Source organism: Ailuropoda melanoleuca, chromosome 1 (assembly GCF_002007445.2).
Source record: "Ailuropoda melanoleuca isolate Jingjing chromosome 1, ASM200744v2, whole genome shotgun sequence".
Lineage (NCBI taxonomy): Eukaryota > Metazoa > Chordata > Mammalia > Carnivora > Ursidae > Ailuropoda > Ailuropoda melanoleuca.
Genome location: NC_048218.1, coordinates 194098681 through 194122311, shown reverse-complemented (window position 1 = coordinate 194122311; position 23631 = coordinate 194098681). Strand labels below are relative to the sequence as shown.

At 42.8% G+C, this 23631-nt stretch overlaps 1 protein-coding gene across 3 annotated transcripts in view; it reads right to left on the bottom strand.

Moving 5' to 3' along the window:
* The window catches only part of LRGUK (leucine rich repeats and guanylate kinase domain containing), a 108318-nt gene extending 85577 nt beyond the window's left edge, over positions 1–22741 (bottom strand). For all 3 annotated transcript variants that reach the window (XM_034672340.1, XM_002922630.4, XM_034672337.1), the window contains exons 1-5: positions 21869–22741; positions 14636–14743; positions 12177–12258; positions 8644–8744; positions 5060–5141 (exon numbers count right to left, since the gene is read on the bottom strand). In XM_034672340.1, coding sequence (XP_034528231.1) covers positions 5060–5141; positions 8644–8744; positions 12177–12258; positions 14636–14743; positions 21869–22159 — 664 coding nt within the window. In that variant the 5' untranslated portion in view covers positions 22160–22741. The remainder of the gene's footprint in view (positions 1–5059; positions 5142–8643; positions 8745–12176; positions 12259–14635; positions 14744–21868) is intronic.
* Between the last annotated feature and the right edge of the window lie 890 nt (positions 22742–23631).

Below are 23631 nucleotides of genomic sequence, written 5' to 3'. Positions count from 1 at the left end.
CTCTTATTCATTTGTCTGCAATCATAAAATATGGTTCGGGTGTATAGAAAACAGTTACTGAGAAATAAGTAGGAAATCCATCACAATTCTCTTAGTAGAGAGAACCGCAATGATAGTTTTAATCAAAACCAATCCTGAAAGATCTATATCACCTTACCACTGAAAAATGTTCTTCGCTATAGGAGTGAATCTCTAAGAAATGAAACACACATACACTTTAAATGGCTAGGTGATAAAAGTAGTAATTACTCAGTGAATTGCAGCATGGGGAAAACAATGGAATTTAGAGGACTAAGCTCAGTTCAACCACTGACCAAATGATCTTGGACGAGTTACTGAGCCTCCCTCTTCCGTAAAAGAAGAGTTAGTAGTAGATAATCTTTAACATTCTGTGAGTCACTTTTTAGAAACTCCACGATTCTATAATCATAAGACAAATTCCAAAGAACAATCAACCTGTCAATATTTACAGGCAAAGAATACACAGCATTCCTTCTTAAGAAATACTTGACTTATCCTGGACAAAGTTTATCAGCTTGTGATTTAGGATGATTATCAATTGATCATCAATTATCCACAAATGGAATGACAAAATAGCATAAGATAAACTAAAAGCTCGATTTCTCATAGTTAACCAGTCCGTTTTGAGGCACTAGGATAATCTACAATCACAATGTCAGCATACCAGGTTGATTAACTGACTTGTGTTTGTTTTAAAGAAGTGCTTTTCAATGTTGATAATTACAATTTAATTATATTTTAAATAAAAGTGCACTTGTTCCCCTCAAATAGAAAAGACACACTCGCCCACTAAGGAAAGCTTGAACAAATATAAAAAGCAAAAAAAAAGATAACAACCAAACCCCTAAAAAGGACACACGGAAATGGCATCAGATTAGGAAAGCATGCCCTGCAAGGTACAACAGAGAGGGCTGGCTAGCTTAAAGCTGGGGATCTTCAAGTGCACTCCTGAGACCAGCAATCAGCATCACCTGGAAACTTGTTGAAAATGCAAAGTCTCAGGCCCCACCCCAGAACCACTCCACCAGAAGTTCGGAGGGTGGAGGCCAGCAAGAGATGTTTTAACAAACCTGCCAGGGGATTCTGATACAAGCTCAAGTTTGAAATTTGGTAAATAACTACTTTCAAAGAAATGAATAATTTTTAGATTTAAAACATTTTTAATGGACACAGGTACAGCATTTGCCCATACATGGCCTATCTAATGAACACTCTTGAAATGACCCCCACTTCCAGCCCAAGAAGAAGATGAACAGTAACTTACATCTACTCCTGCACGTCCCTCTGTTGCACCCAATGCCTCCCCCTTGGAGATGACCACTATGCTGAATTGCCCACTTCCTCTTCCCTTTCCGCTTTCGTTTGATACTAAAATTATATTTAGTTTTATTAAGATGCATTCCTACTGCTGCATGGAGATATATTTCATTCATTTTCACTACTGTATGATATGCTATTATGAGTATAACGTAATTTGTGCTTTCTCTTATCAATGAGCATATGGCCTATTTCAATTTTTTGCTATGACAAGCAGTGTTGCTACGAGCATTCTTCTACAAGCCTCCAGATACACGTATGCTAAGCTTCCCATATGTAGTAATAAAAGTGCTCGGCCGCAGGGAATTTGAATGTTCAACTTTATAAAAGAGGATAAAATTGCGCTCCAAAGTGGTTGAACTAATTTCATCCCCAAAGGAAGAAAAAAAGACATCCTCTTGACCTACATGTTCTCCAACACTTGGTATTTTTAGATTTCTTAAATTTTGTCAATTGAATGGATGTAATATAGTATCTCGTGTGGTCTTGGGTTGCATTTCTCCAAATACAAATGAGGCTGACATCTAGTTATATGTTTATTAGCCTTATCTGACTCATTTTCTGTAAAACTCTTTTTGAATATTTTCTCCCGTCTTCCTATCTGGGAACATGGAATATATTTCTCTTTAGTTTGGTCTTTAATGCTCTTCAATAAAGTTTTATTATATTCCTCCCACAGGTCTTATCGTTAATAAGATCCATTTTTATTGCTCTTGTAAATGGGGGCCTCTGTTTTAAGTTGCTTTCTAAATGATTGTTTGTGATGTAGAAAAATGCAATTGATTTCCGTTTATTGAAGTCATATCCAACTACTTTGTTAAACTCCCAAAACTATCATTCCTAGTAGTTTATTGCAAGTTATGTTTGATATTCCCAATGCATATCATTTGCAAAAAAAAAAAGACTTTTATCTTCTATTTTCAATCTTTATACTTACAATTTTTTTTTTCTCTTATTTTATTGTGCTGGCTAAAACCTCCAAAACAATGATGGATAGAAGGGGCAACGGTAGAGATCTTTGTCTTGTTCCCAATTTTAAAGAATGCTTAGAACATGTCCCCAGTTAGGAAAAATTCTGCTTCAAATATTTTTATAGACCTTATCAAGTTGAGGAAATTCCCTATTACTAGCTTACTCATAGAATTTAATAAAATCTAATTTACAATAAAAACTATCTATTGAGTTTCTAAACCTACTGCTCATATGGTTTATTTCTCTTAATCTATTAACATAGTTAATGACTTTCTGACTTAACTGACTTTCTGATATTAAACTATCCTTATAGTCATGAGATAAACTAAACTTGGTCATGGTATATTATCTTTTTTTAAACAGTCAGATTCAGGTCGCCAATAGCTGTTTAGGATTTTTACATCTAGATCATGAGTGAAAAGTGTCTGTCATTTTCCTTTCTCCTATTGTTCCTTTTCTGCTTTGGGATATCAAAATAATCTCATTAGAATGGATTGTGAATATGACTTCTATTCTTAATCCTTGAAAGATTTTGTTCATTATTGGAAGATCTGTTCTTAGAAGTTTGGATCTGGTGGGGTTTTTGAGTATTTTAATTAACTTTATATGAACTGCATTTACAATTACAGGACTACTCAGGGTTTCTATTTCCAAATCAGCATTTGGGTGCATATTTTTCTAGGAATTTATCCGTTTCATCTAAGTTTTCAAATGTACTGGCATAAAAAATGTTGTTTAAAGATTCTTTTTTATTGCAAAGTTTTTCAGTCTTCAAAAATCTTATCTAATAACATAATTATACACAGTATGTGACACTCTTGAACAGAACAAGAGGCATATTCAGTACTGTTTAACAACCAGCCTACTATCTTTTGAAAATGGTAAGCTAAGAAGTTATTTAAGAGTTTAGGGAGGGTAGCTTGTTTTGGCTACTTGTGTTTGCAGTTTAAAAGACACAGGTGAGGAATGCTGCCATGTTACATTTGAATTATGTGTCTAGTCTTGAATTGCAATTGGTTCTGATGTAATAATGACAGCTTTTTACACTTTGGAGAGAAGACTGAATTGCTACATCTAAAGTCAGGTTAAAAAAAATAAAATCCTAATTCCTTTCTTCACGATATTTGACATTTACAGAGTCGTAACAGTTATTTACATGGAAAAATAAATTGATATAGAACTTAAGTCTTCCACGATAGAAATGTTTTAAACTGCACCCTCTGTTTTGAGTCCAAAATACTGTGGAGCTGTTTTCTGTGGCAGTTCCATGCTGCATAAAGATTTTTCTGGGAGAGAGAGCCCAGACTGCCACGTGAGCGCCCTCATTCAGGGTACCCTGAAGATTACAGGGAGCTCTGGATGCTCACTCCTCCCTTCTGGCCGGTAGGAGTCGTGGGCACAGCTGACTTCTAGCCAGACCAGTGCTTCTCAAGCTTTAACGTGCACTCCCATCACCTAGGGGTCTTGTTAAAAATGCAGGTTCTCATTTCCGGGGCATGGGGCAGAGTCCCAGAGCCTGCATTGCTATGAAGTTCCAGGCAATGCTGAGGCAGATACCATTAATCTTCCCTGAGCAGTGCTCTTCTAGGTGGCCCGAGTGGATTTCTGAGTCAGGTGGCTTCTGGGCGGTCAGCCTCTGCCTCCTTGCAAATTCAGTATGTGTGACTGTCAAGCATAAAGTGAAAGCTCTACGGACAGGGGCTGCTAGCGTGTATCACTTTTAGTTTGCCGTCGGAGCATTTCATTTTGATCATTTTCTCGTTAGGCTGCATTTAGGAGAACTTGCTCGCTTCGAGAGCACCATCTAAATGTCCACTAATGGCGCATTTTCACACACCGGTTCTAAAGAGCGTGGCGCTATGTTCTAAGTTTCCCATCATATTGGTTTTTTCCCAACAAAATATGTCTTCAAGACAACAGACCTTCTGTTCTCCCATCTCAGTCTCATTACAGGTGTAGTGTTCTAACTGCTGCCCTGTCCCTGGAATGAGGCACCCAAGGGCAATCAATTCATTCCCCCCCTCCGCCCTGAAGAATCCCCAGGTGGGTAGAGAGATACTGAGAAAGACAAGATGCTGCTCCCTTATCACCCAGCAAACATCAGTCTCTGGTGTAAAGAGACTCAAGCTCATTAAACTCACAGATCCCCAATTAACCTGTTAGGCTCCCGAAGCTGGAGCGTGTGGACTTCAAGATAAATGCTCTGCGTGGGAGCCTGACTCCTGCAGTAGGTACGTTCCTGAAGCTGGTTACTCATCAAAAGGGGCAGATTTTGCTTTTTTGAGAAAACGAAAGTACATTTTAAATACGCCAGAGAAGCTTGCTATTTAAAGGGAGGTTACTATAATTTCTTTTATAAAATTAAAAAATAAATCATTTATTTTCCTTTGGTCATACCTGGATTTCCAGATACTGACTTAAGGGCACAAGTTTAAGTAAATTTGAAGAGAGGAGTCAAAACAGAACTTACCTGGTTCTAGAATTAAAAATAAGCCTATGTTTATCAGAAGAATGATGGTCTTATGTAGCTTTTTCAGGTGTAAGAGGCTCTTGGCAAGCTCTGACTTACAATCTTACTCCTTGGTAAATAAAATCTCTTTCCTCATTTTGTGAATATCAATTCTTCATCATTCAAATTAGTCACACATCTCCAGTAAACTGCTGGTCTGGTACCACTCCAAGTCATCCAAGTACACACTTAGTAATGGGCCTATTACCCAAATTTCCCCTTTACTCATTCAAAGGATACTGTCCAAAATGAGTTTAGTGAGAGCCTGGTATGCCGACAAATCACCCATTTCAGAAATTTGATTGTAGGAAAAATCCACCTTCTGATGAGAAAAAGAGAACAATATGTCAAAGTTTATCTTTTATTCACTTAACCACAATAATTCCTTGCATGGGAAAGTCTTTCTGGCTGTGGGGTTAGAATTCATTACTGAAAATACGCCAAGGCCAACTCAGCTACCCATATCCACTCCTGTTCTGCCTGGACCCTTGTCTGTTCAGTCTGAGCGAGACTGGGGAGGAGGCCTCTGCCCTCTGGCCATGCGGACACCCCCTCCACCTGAATGCCTTCCATTCCTGCCCTTCCTCCCTCTGTTTCCGGCAATCACTTCAGACTTTCTTCATCTTCCCGCAGAATTCACCTCAATTCTGCTTTTACCACCTTTTCTTTCATTTTCTCTCCTGCTCCTTGAGTGGCATTCACTTAGTTCACGTGCTCATCTCTTCTCTGCCTTTTCTCCTCTCTCTCAATATATTTTCCCATGTCACCTCCCGAGTGCCAGAAAAATCTTTCTTATTCATCCCTCAGGCTACATCTCATCCACTTCACACCCTTTCTCAAAACAGACTATTTTAGGAAACCCTCTTCAGCAACATCAGTTGTTCTTACTCAAAAATAGGAGACCAAAGAAAAACAACATTCAATAACTTTAAATATTCACCCACGAGCAAAAGATGAACAAAAAATATTTTTAAAAAAACCAAACTTTTTTAAAACACTGCATTGATAACTTGCGGGACACATGTAATAATTTTCTGGAAAACTATCAAACAATGATCTAATGAGCACTATTCTTATTTCTCGTGCCCTTTAAAACAGTAATTCCACCCCAAAAATATTTTATCAATGTAGTAAATACTAAAAACTTTAAATACTAAAACTTTAAATACTGAATATTAAAAAACATATTGAAAACTCAAGCGGAAAGATAAGAAAACGGATTACAAGATAGCAACAGGACCACACTGTCAGTAAAACCAAGTGTGTGAACCATGTGAACCAACAGTAACGTGCAAACAAAATACCGTTAATCCAAAATAAACCAAACAACGGAACACAAACCTGGACGTCTATATAAACTGCAACTACGGCAAACGCAGACCATGGCTGACCTAAGAAGTCAGTCGGGCATGACGGAATGAGGTTTCACACTCACTTTTGTCTTCTGTGTAATAATGATGCCCTGGAAGTCTACACAGTGATCTAGGCTTACTTAAAATTGACACTTTTCCATCAACCCCTCTCATTCTTGTGCCACAGCTGTGTCTGCTCCTCTCTAACTCTGCCCCTCTCTGGGCCACGTGCCCATCCTGTGCCCTCTGGGCCCTGTGATACCAGCTTTGTTGAGAGCCTGGAAGGGTTCTGATGGTGCTCTGACTCCCCCTGGGAGTGTCACTGGACCTAAAGCCTTGCAGGGAGTCCCATCCATCAAACGAACCTGCTGGGCCTACTAAGAGCAGAGCATTCTGGGAAATACAAAGCATGTATAAGAACAAGTCCCTGTGCTTTAGGAAACATAGGCCTTCTCTGGCTGGTGGCACAAGGCTCGCAGATAATAAGGGAACAGGATGCACGGCTTTTCGAGAGGGTGGGACGGTGTACACAGTCCGGGTTTACTGCGAAGACACAGGCTGTGCGGAGCAGACACTGGGTTCCAGCTCACCCCTACCTTCCAGCAGAGATGACATAATGTCATTTGCCCTTTCTATACTCTGGAGTCATCTGTGAAATGGGACCGTCCCAGCTGCCTCACAGATTTACGGGGAGGACTGCTTAAGATAATGCACTGAAGGGGCGCCTGGGTGGCTCAGTCGTTAAGCGTCTGCCTTCGGCTCAAGGCGTGATGCCAGAGTCCTGGGATCGAGCCCCACATCAGGCTCCTCCGCTAGGAGCCTGCTTCTTCCTCTCCCACTCCCCCTGCCTGTGTTTCCTCTCTCGCTGGCTGTCTCTCTCTCTCTCTCTGTCAAAAAAATAAATAAAATCTTAAAAAAAAAATAGATAATGCACTGAAAACAGCAGCGGGCCTGGGTCACCGCCCCCAGGCTGACACAGAGTTCCCACGGGCTTGGAGCAGGTTATCAGGGCTGGTCTGGCACTTTGCAGGCACTTCTGTACAGTGACCAATATATTTGCTCTTAACTCTCTGGGAATTCGGAACCTTAAAGATGGGGTATCTGCATTGTTTTTGTTCACCGGTGAAGCCTTCTTGGGGGAGGGGGGGGTGAATGGAAGAAATCCCAAGGAAGTTTTTCCCAGGGAAGGGGTCATACGGTTGCCACTACTCATTTCCCTGGGGCTTAGGACAAAGCAGAATGGGACAGCAACTGGGAGAAAGGAAACAGCTCTGCCAGTACAATCCCTCATCACCTGGAGACCACGTGGCCCCATACCATGTACAAACAGGCACCTCGTGTGGCTTATCTGGGCAAAGGCATGTCACCTTGGCAGTAAGTATAATTTCAAAGGAGAAAATATTTCATCCCACTACTAAGAAAAAAATGGGGTGAACAGAAGAAAAATTAAGAAGAGCATCTCACTAGCAGTATGGGTGATGTCAGATTCTTGATTTCAAACCACCTTTCTCATTTGTGTGAGCCCAGCAGAATACTTGGGATCTAAGTTCATTTGGTTTGTAAATAAACAAAATAGATACAAGGCAATAACTGATGTCCAATCCTAAAAATATTTAATGAAATATATCAGTCCGCTAGAACGCTAATCCCAAGCTCACACCAACGGTTCCCAAATTTGTCAGCATTTTAGAGCCACCTGAGGGTCTTTTAAAAATTCCACGCCTGGACCTCACCTCGACCACTTGAATCAGACTCTGGCAGTGAGACCCAGGCATGAGTAGTTTTTGAAAGTCCCCAGGGGATTGCAATGTGCAGAAGAGTCTGGGAACCACGAATCCATAACCTCGCTGCTTCGGTGTGGCCAGTGGACCACCAGCAGCGGCATCCCCTGGGAGGCTGTTAGAAATCACAGTCTCAGGCCTGACTTCAGACCTCCTGGGCCCTATTTTCACAAGAACCCCAGGTGATCTGTACGCTCATTAAAGCACGAGACACAGCCCAGAGCGAGCTGCTCCATCAACTACTGCTCACAGCGTTTAGTTCTGTGTCAAATGCAAAAGCAACTTCAGAGAAGCAAGATCGGAAACCATTGTTGAGAAAAAAAGAAGGTAAAGGTTGGATAAATGAGGAGGGCAAAATTTGGGCCCCCAAAGAAATTTTTACAGGTTTTCCAGGTATAAAATTGTTGTACACTAAAAATATGTAAATAATAGCTAGTATTCAGCTGTGGGAGAGGAGGACGTTAGTTCTTCAGTCTGAACACTATTAGCAAAGCTTCCTAAAAAGATTATCTGCAGAGAGACCATCTTCCTTTTTCACAAACGATACCCAAATTCCTTTTCATTTCGTTTCAGACATTTGTACTATGTACTCCCATATCTTAGGCTGTCTGAATTCTCTATTTGAGCACTGTTTTGCATGTTAATGTACTTTGTAGGCCAGCTAATGAATGAATGGATGGATCAAGTCTACCTTGAGATTTTTGGGCGGCTTGAAATTGAAGAATGTCGTCAGTTTATTGTGAGAAGCATTAAGTTCTAGAAGGTAAGGCATATAACTCACACAAGACAGATCTGGGGGCAGAAACAAATACAGAATAAGGTAAGCCAATAAAATCAAAATTAGACAAAGTCATTAAAAATAGCTTATGTTACATCAGAGCATTTTCTCATTATGCCAGTTGCAAGCACTTCTTAATTATTCCAAGTAAGTGAAATGACTAAAAATAGGAATGCATGAAACACAGTGTGGAGAACTCTCCATGGGCTCCTAACTTCACCTTCTTCCCCATGGCTCCCCCTTTACTTTCATCCTTTTTCAAGCAACCGGTGCCCCCTCCAGGTCCCAGCTCACTCTCCCAAGAGCCAAATGCCTCAAAAACAAACAAACAAACAAACAAACAAACAAACCACACAAAAAAAACAGCCTTGGAGGAAAGGACGAGAAACTAAAGCCATAGATAATCCCCTTGATAATTAGCCCCTAAGTGACTGAATTAAGTCTTTTCAGAAAGACTGAAAATGCCACCATTAGAGAAGTTTCTTTGTTATAAATTAAATTTTGTTTTAGTTGGCCTTAGTCCTAAATCTCATTAATTATTTGAAGTGATTTAAATTATTGCTATTATTTTACTTCGGCTCTGTATTGGTTCAGAAGCATGTCTGAGTTTTGCATTTTATCCCAAGCAAATATTCTAAACCTCGAATACTAAGGAAAGGACGGCTGTGCTCTAACGACAGTATGTATAGAACATAAAAATGGTGAAGTACCATGTTGCCTTCCTCTGCCCCTTTACAGGAGAGGCACACTGCGGGGCAGCAGGATAAATTAGACTTGGGAAGAATCTTAGGAAGAGGATTTACAGCCCTGTCTCCAGCAGGAACTCAAATCTCCACCTGAAAACAGTAATCATAGTAGCTTCTCCCTCTCTTTCCATTCTAGGTCACAGAACCAGCTATACGCCCCCACCCCCCCCACACACACACATGAGGAAGGCCTGTAGTCAGAAAATGGAGCCTCCATACCTGCAGCCAAGAGGACCACTGTGACCTGTCCCCTGCACCCAGCCTAGGAGAAGGGATCAAGGCCAGCAGCTGGGACCTTCTCTGGAGTACGTGGAGTAGGCACCCTGAGCACCCCTCTCGGCTCACCCCCACCCAACATCTTTCCTTCTCACGATCCCACCAAATTCTACATCATTTCTCTGGTCTAAATCACACCCTTCCTTAGCCTGTCTTTATGGAATTGTTCTACGGCGGACAATACACGGGGATTTCAACACGTTGGTGGGACTTAATGAGTGAATCAAGGAAGGCTGCCTGGAAAAGGAAACCTAAGGTGAAATTATCATGACTTTACAAGTCTTGCCTATTTGTCCTTTCCGAGCTCAGCTCCATGTCTATCAGTCAACTAACTCTATTAACGACCACTGGCCCCCATGCCTCCTTGGAGCTGATCTTCCTGTGGGCAGGTAAGTGCTGTACCATGGAGCTGTCTAGAAGCAGAAACAGCTGCTACCACTGCGATGGAGCTAAGGAAATGGCGAGTACATCCCAACCTCGTAGATGATCAATCCTTTCAAATCTGTCCGAGTGACAGAGAAAAAGAAAAAGCATGGTCTAGGGTGCTGGGCGTCTATGACCGGTCCATTAATCCCTACTTGGTGCAGTGACCTGCATGTCCACCAGATGGCAGGAGCTCCTCGCGTCTACAAGGGTGGTTCTCAAAGTGTGGCCCCGCATCGGGCACATCCGCTTCCCAGGGGACCTAATTAGAAATGCAAATTCTCAAGTCCCACCCCAGAGCTACAGAATCCGAAACTCTGAGGGTGGGGCACAGCCCGCAGGGTTTTAACAGGCCCCCCAGGTAGGTCTGATGCAAGTTGAAATCTGGTCTATGTCAGAACGTGAATAAAGCTGTCTACATACACACACACACACACACACACACGAAAGAAAGAAAAGAAAAAGAAAAATATACTGTGCCTTACACGTAGTTCTCAAACACTGGATGAGCTAAGAAAATGGGCTCTAAGAGATCAAAGAATACTGATTGAGGAAAACTCCATTCGCAACTGTGGCGTCCCTGCTCAAGCGGCCCAGGTATGAGGCCGCGGCCGAGCACTGCTGCCTCCTCCCATCACCAGGCAGTTCCGTACCCAGGGAAGGAAACCGACCTGGGAGTGGTGGCGTGCGGGGCAGTTCCTGCCAGGGACACAGAAAAACCCCTTCCGATGACAGGATATCTGCGATTTGCTTTAAAATAACCCTGGCGGGGGCGCCTGCCTGACTCAATTAAGTGTCTGCCTTCGGCTCAGGGGCTCAGGTCATGCTTTCCGGGTCTGGGAGATCGATCTCCCTGCTCAGCGGGGAGTCTGCTTCTCCCTCTCCTACCGCCCCTCCCCCTCCCCCTGCTTGGGCTTGCTCTAAAATCTTTAAAATAACCCTGGGGGAAGGTGGGCAGGGAGGTTATAGGTGAAACCAGATGGGCCATGGGCCGATAAATATTGAACCTGAATGTTCATTACAATAGTCTCTTGTGCACGTTTTAATCTTCCATAAAAAAGAATTTATAAAACTAAAAAAAAAAAAACTCACGGTAGCATGAGAGGAATAAACTATGCTGGAATATTTCTTAGCCACTGAAAAGCAAGGCTGGGTTTTAATTACTGCTCTCATAGGAGGGGAAGAAATCAGAAAGGAGCCAGAGAAAACCGTATCAGCAACATTTCACCGTCATAAAAAAGACAGGCTCAAGAAACCCGTGGAAAGATGATCGGCAAAGAGAGCAGGTCGGAAATAACTGCTGACTTCCTCCAAGCCCAAAGAAGAGAAACTGGACGCTTGAATTTCAAATGACATCAGAAAATTAGCAACAAGAATCAAGCTTCGAAGACAATGTGACTAATTTCATTAAATGTAGGTGGGATGTCACAACAAATACATTACAGAGAACTACAAATGGTGGAGTGGAAAGAATCCGCTACCTGTATAGAGACAGGGAAAAAAGGAGGAAAAATAATGTGTGAATCCCTGGCGCTCAGGTAAGAAGAAAAGTAGCTGGCCAGACTTAAAGTGTAGACGCAGAGCAAAATAAAGAAAAGCAGCCATTAAAGGAAAAAAAAGGGGGGGAAGGGAGGACTAATTCATCCGTACTGAATAAACTAATAGGGGGAAAGACAAAGGAATCATCAAATATTCAGGAAGCATTAAAGAAGTAATGAGCCGTCTCTTCCAAAGAAAAAACAAAGCAAACATTCCATGGGACAGTCTTCAACACCACGGAGCGCATCTTAACCACAGCGTAGTGTTGCGTGTTTGCTGACTTTACGCATCACCCAGAGTGCCTTTTTTTACGCGCAAAGTACAGCATCGGTATGTGAATGGATCCACAGTGGCGCTTATATCAAGTTTGGTAGTATTAATCTGTATTACATACTGCAAAGCTTACACTGTGAAATAACTGAGTGAATGATCCATCAATCTACTAGAACGAGAATTACATACCTTCGATTTTATTTACTGAAAGATCCAACTTCTGTAGGTGAACGTATTCACAGAGAATGCTAATGTCAATTAAATCACAACCCTGAGAAAATAAAAGGTAGAGAGACTTTAATGCTGCTTCCACAGGTTAGTACTCAGCCATCTCCTGACACCTGGAAATAAGTTGACAGAAAGAAATCCAGAATTTCTGGAAGTATAGTAAGTATAGTATACTTACAGTGGACTCTACTTATAATAAAAGTATAATAAAAAGTAGACTTCTTTATAGTAAAAGTATAGTAGTTACGTGAGAACTAAATCTGAAGCCTACTACTAACAGGATCTCAAAGCAGACGACAAACCTATTTAAAAAAAATGCATTCCTCTGAAGAAGAAAATAGCTTGGAAAATTAGTGCCATTAGCAAGAACAAATACAACATGAAAAGGCAAATTAAAGCAGTGTCAGGTAAACCTTTAGAGCAGAGTTTTATTATTTGAAGAAGAAGGAAGAAGAAGAAAACTCCACATAATAGCAGTAAGGCCAAAGCCTTTCTCTAGTAGAAGAAAAGGCAGATGCCTAGAATTTAAATGAAATGCTAAAGAGATCTCAGGCATCATCAGGAGATCATTAATGATGCTGTCACCTACACTTTCACAGGGTCACGTTCAAAGCTCCTTCACAGTAATCTCATCTCATCAAGTAAAACTGAGATCCATAGCATGGACTATTCCCAATTTAGAGATGAGGAAGAGGAGGGACAGAGAGGGAAGAAAATAACCTAAAATCACATGGCAAATCAGCAACGAAGAACCAGATCCAAGTCTCCTGTATCCTTCTCCAAGATTCTTTCCATGAAATCTTGCTTCTAGAGAACTTCGGGGTGGTTTGGAGGGGAATTTGGCCCCTTGGAACAGACTCTTATCACTGGTTTATGATGCAATGTCAGAACTAGAAAAAGCCAACCAATGAAGTATCATGATGAGCAAGTTCTCAAATATAATGATGATAAAAATGTTTAACGAAGGCCGCAAGAACAGTGTAATAAATAGGAAAGAAACCCTTCCATGTACGAGGCATTGTGCATGAGGAGAAACAGTGCAATGATGGGGTAGAGCTGTACTGTGCCCTTAAGAAACTTAGGACTTTGGTAGGAGAGAGGCTATGTACATAAGTAATAAGAAAAAGTAAAAAATAACGTGTAACATAAGATATAAGGGGGGGAAAATCACCAAACCAGGCAACCCTAAGAAAGTGTACGCAGTAAGACAGGTTATAAAGGCAAAGTAATTCAATATGTATCCCAAATGTAAGGAGGTCAGGGGCTAGGTAAGTTAAGCGTCAGCCTATCTAGCTGAAATAAGATTTAAAGGCCTTTTTTCCCCCCCAGATCAATTTAAGGCACAGCACTCCATACGTAAGTAGAATATTGATTGAAACGGACTTGTGTGGGGATGTATTGGTTGCTGGAATTATCCACCATTCCAGTGCCTAACATAGGGCAGTGCACATAGGATGCTCCCTGTAAGTTACTGCTTAACTGGCTGAGTCATCCATAAAATGTTATAAAGTGAAAAGGGTAAAAGATTACAGCCTTAATATGCTGTCCTCAAAGGATACACCATGGAACCAGCATGGGTGAAAAGAGCTTAACGTTTCTTGGATAGTTTACTAGCTCAAATCCAAGATGGACCAAGATCGTGAGTCATATATGCTTTGCTTGCTGTGAATTATATATACCTTAGACAAATTATAGAACAGACTTTCAATGTGCTTTGTTTCACCTACGTATCTGTGTTTACTGCGTGGATCTCCAAGGAATATTTAATACTTCTACAGTATAAGGAAGCAAAAGTTAATTTTTCTAGGATACAGAGAAACAAAACGAAGAAAGAATCTGAAAAGCGATGAGTACTTTGCTCTTACAGCTTCCCTTAAAAAGTGAAGCCAAGATTATGTGTTAGTATTGGTATCTTGAAAATTGATGAACAACACGTTTTTTTCTTTAATAATGGGGATCTTTTGGAAAGTGAGCTGTGGCTCAAAGCTACTTATTTCTTGACATACTTGGGGAGGAGGGAGTCAATACCAAAATACTTTGTTCCCTTGGATTTAAATACTAATTGTAGTCCTGGCACTGATCAGAGAGAAAATTCTCAAAGAGTTTTTGATTGGTTTCAGAGAGTCAAATTCAACTTCTGGAAAGAAAGCATTGATTACTATAATATAGACTACTTAAGATGAAAGAAACAGACTGATGGGAATGAAAACAAAGGAATTCAGGGGCCGACTACTGGACTGCCCAGAGCTCTTTGATGCCTCACTTAACATAAATAACTCTTTTATCACCAGTCTCCATCAAATGAAAGACTCTGAGATCTGGGGCCACCAGGAAAGCTATGAGTGCCAGAAAAAATAGATACAGTCCAACCAGTATCAAGATGTAGCCTAGTCAGCCCATGGTGATCTTGTCATACTCACTGATAAAGCTAGATTGAGATAGACCTGCTCAGTCCCAGAGCCTGAGCGCCCCAACTGGTGAAGGGCGTTGGCCACGACCTCCTCTCTCAGGACTCCATCAAATTCCTCCTGGAAAACAAACAAACAACATAAGCAAACAAAAAAACCCAAAAAGGTGGACAAAGGACTCCCATTAGAAAAGAAACGGTCCAGGAGCGCCTGGGGGACACAGTGGGTTAATTGTTGACTCTTGATTTCAGTTCAGGTTATGATCTCCAGGTCATGAGATCAAGCCCCATATCAGGTTCCACACTCAGTGGGGAGTCTGAGGCTCTGTCTCTCCCTCTCCCTCTGCCCTGACCCCTGCTCTAGCTTGCTCATGCTCTCTCTCTCAAATGAACAAATAAATCTTAAAAAAGAGGGAAGGAAAGAAGGGAGGAAGTAAGGAAGGAGGGAAGGAAGGAAGGAAGGAAAAGAAAGCAAGGCAAAGAAAGCAAGGCAAAGAAAGCAGGCAAAGAAAGCAGGCAAAAGCAAGCAAAAGCAAGCAAAAGCAAGCAAAAGCAAGCAAAAGCAACAGTCCACCTCCCCATAGCCAGCACTTGGTGTATTACATACTCAGGAGCTGACCCTTCTAGAATTTTTCAGCTCTAAAGAAAATTCTGTGTTGAAGACACATACATAGGACATACAATCAAATATCTATCAAATCAGTGTTTTTATTTCCACTGAATTTTGGGGGGTCCCTTGTATTAGGTATTCAAAGTGAAATCAAGGCAACGGCAGTGGAAGCATCGCCATCAGGGGTGAGAGCTACACTGATTGTTTCTCTGTGGAGCTCTCAACGATCAACTCATTGAATCCTCCCGACCACCCTGGGGTAGGTACTCTTAGTTCCATTCAACAGATGAAGAAACTAAGGCTTACAGGGGTTAACTTGCCTGAAACCACATAGCTAGTAAGTGACAGAAACAGAATACACAAACTTGAATCTGTCTGAACCCAGGGCAATTCTAACCACTACACCAGACTGCTAGCCTCCACCCAAAAGAATGGTTACACCCAGATTAACGCAATTCCTTTGCTAAATCTGGTATTCTTGCTAGGAAAAAAAATAGGTTCTCGGTTTGCTTCCTACTAGGTACTTTTACTGGATTCATACAATTTACAAGATTTATTAAAAGGGTAATGATCACTGCTGTAAGGAGGCTGGCCTTTGGTCTGCAGAAAGCCACGAGCGAGTAAGGAGTCAACATGCCCTCTCCCCAAAAATAACAGAAGAGACAACAGGGAGATCCATGTGAGGTTTGTCCTGCCTTCAACTCTACGATGACCCACACATTAACATGAACCTCAGCACGAGGACACGAAATCCAGTAACCCCATCAGTCACACCAATATAACTAACCATGACTAGCATGTGGACAGTGATGGCAAAATACTCTTCCCAGTTCTATATTAATTCAGGAACCAACAGTGCGGCTCCGGCTGCTGGTACTGAGGCCGTAAGTACATAGGCTTGTGCTACTAGAAAGTTTCTCTGCGCCCCCCCCCCCACTAGCCCAGGGAAGCAAATATCGCTCATGGATAGAGTGGAGACAGTGCACACGCTGGGGGGCTGGACAGGCTTGGCCTGAAGCCCAGACCTGCCATTTTGAGTTTATGACTTTGGGGAGATAACATTTTCTCTGAGCCTCACATTCTTCATCTGTAAATAGGAAATGTTATTACCTTTCCTTAATGTTTTAGGGAGAATGGAAAAAAGAAAGTGTATAGAAAGCTCAGTGTCTTGCCTAGAACTATAGCAAGTGTTCCCAATAAATGACAGTTGTTTCCACTAATTGATGGAGTTGGAAATTCCACATCGTAATGTTTCATTCTTCCATACCAATCAACCTGTTTACAAATGGAGCAAAGACACTCACTTTTCTAAATAGAATTCCAACCTCTTATACAAGACCTGGGAAGGATTCGAGGTGGGGGTATTACCTTCCCTCCAAAACTTTCCATCGAAACCTCTGAAGTTTACCTGACCCACCCCCTCTATTTCCTGGATGTGAGAAGATATGGCACCCCTGACTGATAGTAGGTAAATGTCTGTTTTTCAACATAGCCACTGAGACGGAGGCCGGCACGCCGGTCAGCATTTCCAGATGCCCAAGGCAAGCCTCCCCACTGCAACCCCCTCACACCTCCGTTGAGGTTCTTACCATGTATCTGAATAATGCCTTTCCTTTCTGATATTTGGTCATTTTCATACCTTTACAAGCCCTGCTTGATCTTGGGTGGCTTCAGAGCCTAAGGATGGCCATTCCATGCCCCCTCCTATTCCCAAGCACATGCGCACACCTTTCCTCCTCAACTGCAGACACTTTAAATTGATCTCTACTCAGCTTCAGCCGCTCACCTCCGTGGCCATGCCCTTAGCCGAGTCATCATGCGGAACTGTTCCACCCGAGAAACCTCAGACCCTAGAATTCTCCTTTGTGATCCTACCACCTTTCAACCCCTACTGACCCTGTTCTGTGATGACAACAAAATCTCCAGCCTGTTCATCCTTTCCTTTCTCAGAGTCCATCTGTCCCCTCTCACCGCCTTCCCTGCTTGGTATCCCCTGGGCCGTTTCAATGTCTCTCTACCCTTAAGTCTCTGACTCCTCCTTCCCCGGCGCAAACTACCGCACACATACCCAAACCTGAATCAAGTTCACAATCAACTACCGCGCTGAGGCAGGGACTGTGTCGTGCTCACCATTCATTTGGGATAAAAATCTTTATAGCAGGCCAGCCAGTATGCTAGGCTCAGCGGCTAGAACTATGAATAAGACATGGTGCCTATCCTCAAGAGATTTACAATTCAATCTGGGAGACAGACAAGTACACAAGCAATTTCAGTAGATGGATAAATATTACAATACAAGTAAGCAGGGTGCTTTGACGATAAGCAGGGTGTCCATTTTATGTCAGTTCTAGGGGGAGTTAGGAGGTTGGCAAAGACTTGCTGGGGGAGAACTCAATGAAGTTAAGACACAGGTAACTGAGTTATTCGGACAAAGGAGAAGAGGACCAGGAAGGGTACTGCAGGCAAAAGGACAATAGGTACAAAATTCCAAAGGCAAAGGTGAGCACAGCCCACTGGGGAAAGTAGAGTTCAAATAGCTAAAGCATGAAGTAGGAGGGGGAAGACGCTGCCTGGTACACAGTAGGTGCTCAAACACGGCCGAGTCAATTAAAAAGTGCTCCTGCCCTTGAGCTACCGAGTGGACTGGGAGGGGCCCCACAACCACGCATCCTGGTACCACTCCAGGGTGAACTGTTATCGGGGCCGGCTGCTGTTCCAGTCCCTCGTTCTTCCTCAGCCGCCTTTCTGCTCCCACCTTGGCTGCCAGACCTTCATCCTCCCCTCAAGCCTCAGGTGCCTCCACTCCACTCTCAGCAAATACATCCAGGCAAAGTAGAAGCGATCAGACGTCAACCCTGTCAGCATTCTGCACCTGTTCCGAATGCCCTTCATTCAGGTCTCAGAGGCAGACTGCTTCTTTTCCACACTCAGGGCCCCCACCACCTGGTTCCTCAGGAACCATCTTTGCCTGGAATTTCAGCCGGTCACTCTCCGCCATCATTCTGCACCCTGTCAGTAGTCCAGCGGTACAAGTCTGTGAGTCCCTTCGGTCCCACCTGTTCCTTGAGCTACAGCTAAGGTTTCCCTAAATAACCGAGCTTCTGCAGAGCTGCTTTTCCATCCTTTAGTGCCCCCTGCTCCCCTCCCATTCACTCTTCAACACACTTCAGTTAGGTTTCTGCCTTTGCCACATCACAAAACCACACGGGCCAAGGTCTCCAAGCACCCTCAAATGGGCAAAGCTAATGAGCACTTTGTAGGGCCCTTCCCACTTAAACTACTGCCAGCACAACTCATTTCTGTGTTCTTGACTCTTTCTTGCCTTGGCTTCCCCTCACACAGCCCTTCTTTCTTCCCCTCCTTCGCTTACCATTCCTCTGATTCCTCTTCATCTGCTGGACCCCCTGGGTTCTTCCCTTGGCCCTCCTCTTTTCTTCCTGGATGATCCCAGGCCCCTCCCTTGATTTCCAGAGTTATGTGATTCATATATCTCATTCGTGTGCAGCTGCACCTGTCCTATTCTCTACTGAGGTGAATGGCCTTAATATGTCCCCAGGCCAAGCCAGAGACCTAGCAATCATCCTAGACTTCCAGTATTTACTTAGTAACTGTCCCATCTTAAATATTTTAAATGTCTTGTCTTTAGCTTCCTGTCCATTCCCACTTCCACTGCCTTAATCCCCACTCTTGTCTCCTCTGTAGACATTGCTAGAGTCTTCTCATTGATCTCCCTGTCTCCAGTCTTACTTAATCCTCTAATCTAACCCCAGTGGGCCATCAGGGCAGTTCCCCACTGCGTGGAGACCCCAGTGCACAGTCTGTAGAACAGCGTAAACCCCTCCACACTCTGGCCCCCACCTCGGCGGCTTTCTCTGCTCTCACCTATAAGTCACCAGTAGGAACAGCTGCCGTGTGCCTGCCCACACACCCCCTCTCCACCCAGACAAGGGTCTGCCTCCCTCGTAGTCGGCCCTATAATCCAGCTGTCATCTGCATACACCTGTGTATAACGCTTCAGATGCTCAATAGCTGTGATTTACTCACATCCTTATCTGACCTTGAGCGCAGGGGACACCTATGTCCTCAACGACGTTCTTATCTTCTATCATTACTATAGCTATTATGCATTACCTCTATAACTTTTAGGAACCTACTCTGTATCAGACACTGTATCAAGAACTTCAACAGACTTTCTTATCCAATTTGATGTTTATAACTATCCCATGAGTAGACATTATTACCTGCATTAAGTTACTGGCAGAGTAGTTTTCCTGCACCAGACACATGTCATGGGCCTGTAGGTAGTCAGAGTGTGGCTCCCACATAGCAGTCATTCAATGAATGTTTGCTCAAAGTCAGCAAAATTAACCAAATCACTTAATAAGCGGTAGTTAGCAGATAAAAAAACATGTGCGTTATTACTTCTATCAGTAACAGTAAAAATAATATATTATGCTAAGCATTTTATGCATAGGGTCTCATCTAATTCTCACAACTCTCCTATGAGATAAGTATCATTAGAATTCCCAGATTACAGAGGAGACATGGAAGTGAAATAACTTGCTCAAATCTCAAAACTAACCACAGCCAATATTCTGAACAGCTGGTCTGTTCTACCTTCCTTAAGTTCACCAGGGGCTGAGACTAATTACATGATAGGCACTCAATACCCACTGTGACCACAATAGCATTATAAACCTTAGCCAGGCTAGGAGATGGACAATGAATCTCTGAACGTGAAAGAATAAATCTTTCCTTTTAAAAGTTTTCGGCTTATTCAGCATATTAAAATTTACTAGATACCCTAAAAAGCTAAAATAGGATGTAAGAAAACAAAACAAATATTTAGAACATAAGTGGAAGAAAAAATAAACTTTTACACACAGCCTACAAGCCAGGGATAACCAGTTCAGGTCAACCCCCTTATGGTTTGTTAATGGCAGACTGAAGACAGATTAATACCAGCACTAATGAAGCCCATAGCCCAAGAGCGTGCGTTAATTAGAATAATAAAGTAAACCAGTGATTCATCTGTGAATTCCTTTGGGGTGGAAGCTGGTAGAAACCATACAAACATCTCAAAGTTGTAAAAACACTGCTACAGTTTTGCATCTGCCACTGTTAAGGGTAGCAAAGAAAATCAACAAAATACAAATAACATAATAATTTTCTATCGTCCACTTTAAGAAAAACTAATGTGTAACTAGCCCGTATAGGAGGTAGAAAAAGAGGAAAGTCAAAATGGGAGAGCAGGGTAGAAAAATGGGCCAAATATTGAAAATGGACAAAAGAACGTTACGAAAGAAGGGAACCTAAGTGGGAAATGTAGGTGGTTAATGGTAGAATCAGAGGAACATAAGTGCAAATTACAGACAGGTGACTACGAAGAAACAGGACAAATGAGGAAAGGAGTGAAAGAGAAGAGGAATAACAAAGGAAAACATATTTGGCCTCAAGGAGGAGAGCGGACTAGGAAAATGAGCAAAGATGCAGAGCAGGGAAGCCGGAATATCACAGAAGGGGGGTACTGGAAACAGTCTATTTCTCTGTATTACATAAACTTCAGAGAAGATTTTGCAGCAGTTTATACGACGAAGGAAGAGGAAAGGGGAGAGAAAACCCTAGAGAAAAACTGTTAAAATGAAGAAAAATATTGATTCTGAGTTTCCTGGCAGCCAAGACAAAAAGGAAAATCCAACAGTTTATTGAAAGGCAGCAAATCAACTTATGTTTTTGAAGGAAAACAAACAATACATTAGAAGCCAAGGGAAGGAAGTGATAAAGAGGTAGAAAGGGACCCAGACGCCCCCCCAAACCAAAACAACAACAACAAAAAAGAACAACCAGGCAGTGGGGTAAAAAGAACACGATGAGGATTAGTGTAGAAAAGAAGTGGAATTGGGTGATGTTTAGAAGAGGTATTGTAGACAAGAGAATTTATAGTAACGTGAAGCCAAAGCCACACCTCAGGCAATACAGTTGGGAAGATACAAAACATTCTCCACCTCCGAAAACACTACCACTGTGAGCCAGTTGTTTGAACATTGTCAGGGGATGTGTGTGCTGCTTGCATAATGCATTATATACCCCTGGCAGAAGTGATACTTTTAAGTCACTTGGTCTTTGAGTTAGCCCTTATCAGATTATTTCAGGAGAGTTTTTTTTTTCCTCGAGAAAGGAGGATGAAGGCACTGGAAGTGGGGGAGAGTGTTGGAGTACTTCACAATCACGCAGAAAGGTGCAGGTGATGTCAAAGCCGAACTCTGCCCGTTCACAATACCGTCGAAGCACAATTTTTAAAAGCTAAAGCTCTAACTCCCCATACAAATAGGTGGAAACTTTTTCATCAGGACGCTGTGTAACTTGGCTCTTAAGACACCAAATGTGCGAGTGACAAAAAAAAAAAAAAAAAAAAAAAAAAAAAAAAAAGGAGATACTTGGAAATACGGCAGGCAAAGGGTGAGGAAACGGGAAGAAAGGAGCAGGAGCCTAGGAACGGTCAGGGAGAGGTGCTCCCGGCGGCGAGAGCCCGGGAGCTCGGAGCTCGTGGGGGGACTGTGCGTGAGGAAGCGGCGGCCGAAGTAGCGTGGTCCGACGGCTGAAGAAGGGAGCGAAGGGGAGGGGGGGAAGGCACACCTCCAAATTCAGCATCTCGGACTCTGAGGACTCCTCGGATTCCACTTCTCCCTCGCCCTCGTATTCCTCTCCGTCCGCGTCCGACTCCTGAGAGCGGTGAATGAGCTGCTGGAGCAGGTAGGAGGAGGCTTTGTGGAAAGTACCTTTCGGCCGCTGCCCCATGGGAAAAGAAGACCAGCAAGACTGACGCTCTTTTTCTGAGTGCGGCAGTATCCACTGGGCTCCAGTTCGTGAACTGCTCTGGAGAGAAGACGACATCGACCACTGGGGATCGCTCCTGGCGGTCGCCATCTTGTTTACCAGGGTTGTCTAGGAGACCGACGCTTGGGGAGGAGGCGCCGCAAGGGATTCTGGGCTGCAGTCTCCGCCCCTCCGCGCGCCTTGGCTTACTGTCTAAGCCGCCGCGGGCTCTCGACTTTTTCTTTCTCTTCGTCTGACTAGTCTGGGTGGTTTGGTTTTTTTGTTTTGTTTTGTTTTGTTTTTTTTCCCCCTCTCTTTCAGTTCTTTCAATCGCTGGCTTTCTTTTCACTTGTTCTTCTCATTTTCACCTGTCTTTGCATCCCTTTTGTCGCCAACTGGTTTCTCCCGAACTGGAGGTCCCTCTTGGAGATTTTGCATCCCACCCTAACCAACATCACCTGTGACCCTCCTACATTCACCTGCTTTATTCACAGAAGACCTTGACGCAGAGTGGTACTTTGAAAGTGTTAGATATCTCTAATGCTCGCTGTCGGAAAGCTAATTAACACTGAAACTAAGCGGACCGCGCGGTGTTAGGAGACCACAGAGAAACTACCCGACGACGACTGAGAGCTGATTTGCAATTAATTTACATACCCCCCCCCCCAATGATAAGCCATGTCCTTGGGGAGAAAAACGGGCAGTGGTCTAACAATCCAAACAGAAAAAAAAAAAAACCCAAAAAACCCAAAAACGATTGTCAGATTGACACCGTCTCTGAAAGCCTCTGAAAAGCTATTAGCATCCCATAAATAATTGTATTAGTCAAGTGACCTGCATTGGTAATTATTTTTATCTTGTTGCATAGGTTCTCTGTGCAGTTTCATAAAATACTCTTGCAAGATTACAAAGCATGATTTTATGCTAGTGTGATTTGATGTGACCCAAATCCCATAGCCTTGAGCTCCATGAAGTAGACTATGGAAAAGCAGAATGAAAATTGTAGTAACTATTATTGCCATAGTGATGACAATAGAGATCCTTGCAGGGAAGTTGCTCTCATCCTCCTGGTCTCACAGGCTCTTTTCTCCATGCTTCAGTGATAGCAGTTGCAAATACAAAATGATCCTGTCAATGGCTGTCAGGGGAGAAGAAGAAAAAATCCTTATGGACACCATCCATTGACTATTATCTTTCTCAGTGCTTGAGGGACCGTTAAAACTGACATAAAGCTTTCAGAATTACCTTCCTTTATTGTCTTGCTAGTCATAAATGTAAAGGCCACAATGAAAGTATCTGTTTTTGCTTGGCTCATCTTGCTGCTTGCTTATTTCTTTTTCCAGTGGGTAGAGACTCCTCCAAGGGGTTTTTCCTCATCATCACACCCACAGGACCTGGCCCTTGCTAACTGACATAGGAAAGAAGGCGGGAGAAAGTCTGAAAATGGACTCCCAATGTGGTTTTGGTTTCTTAACAGAACTTAATCGGTATTTCGAGCAAAGCAAGATTTGCCAATGTCCGTCTATTCAGGACAGTGTCTTAAGACAGAGTTAGTTAGGACCTGTCAAAGAATAATTGTCAAA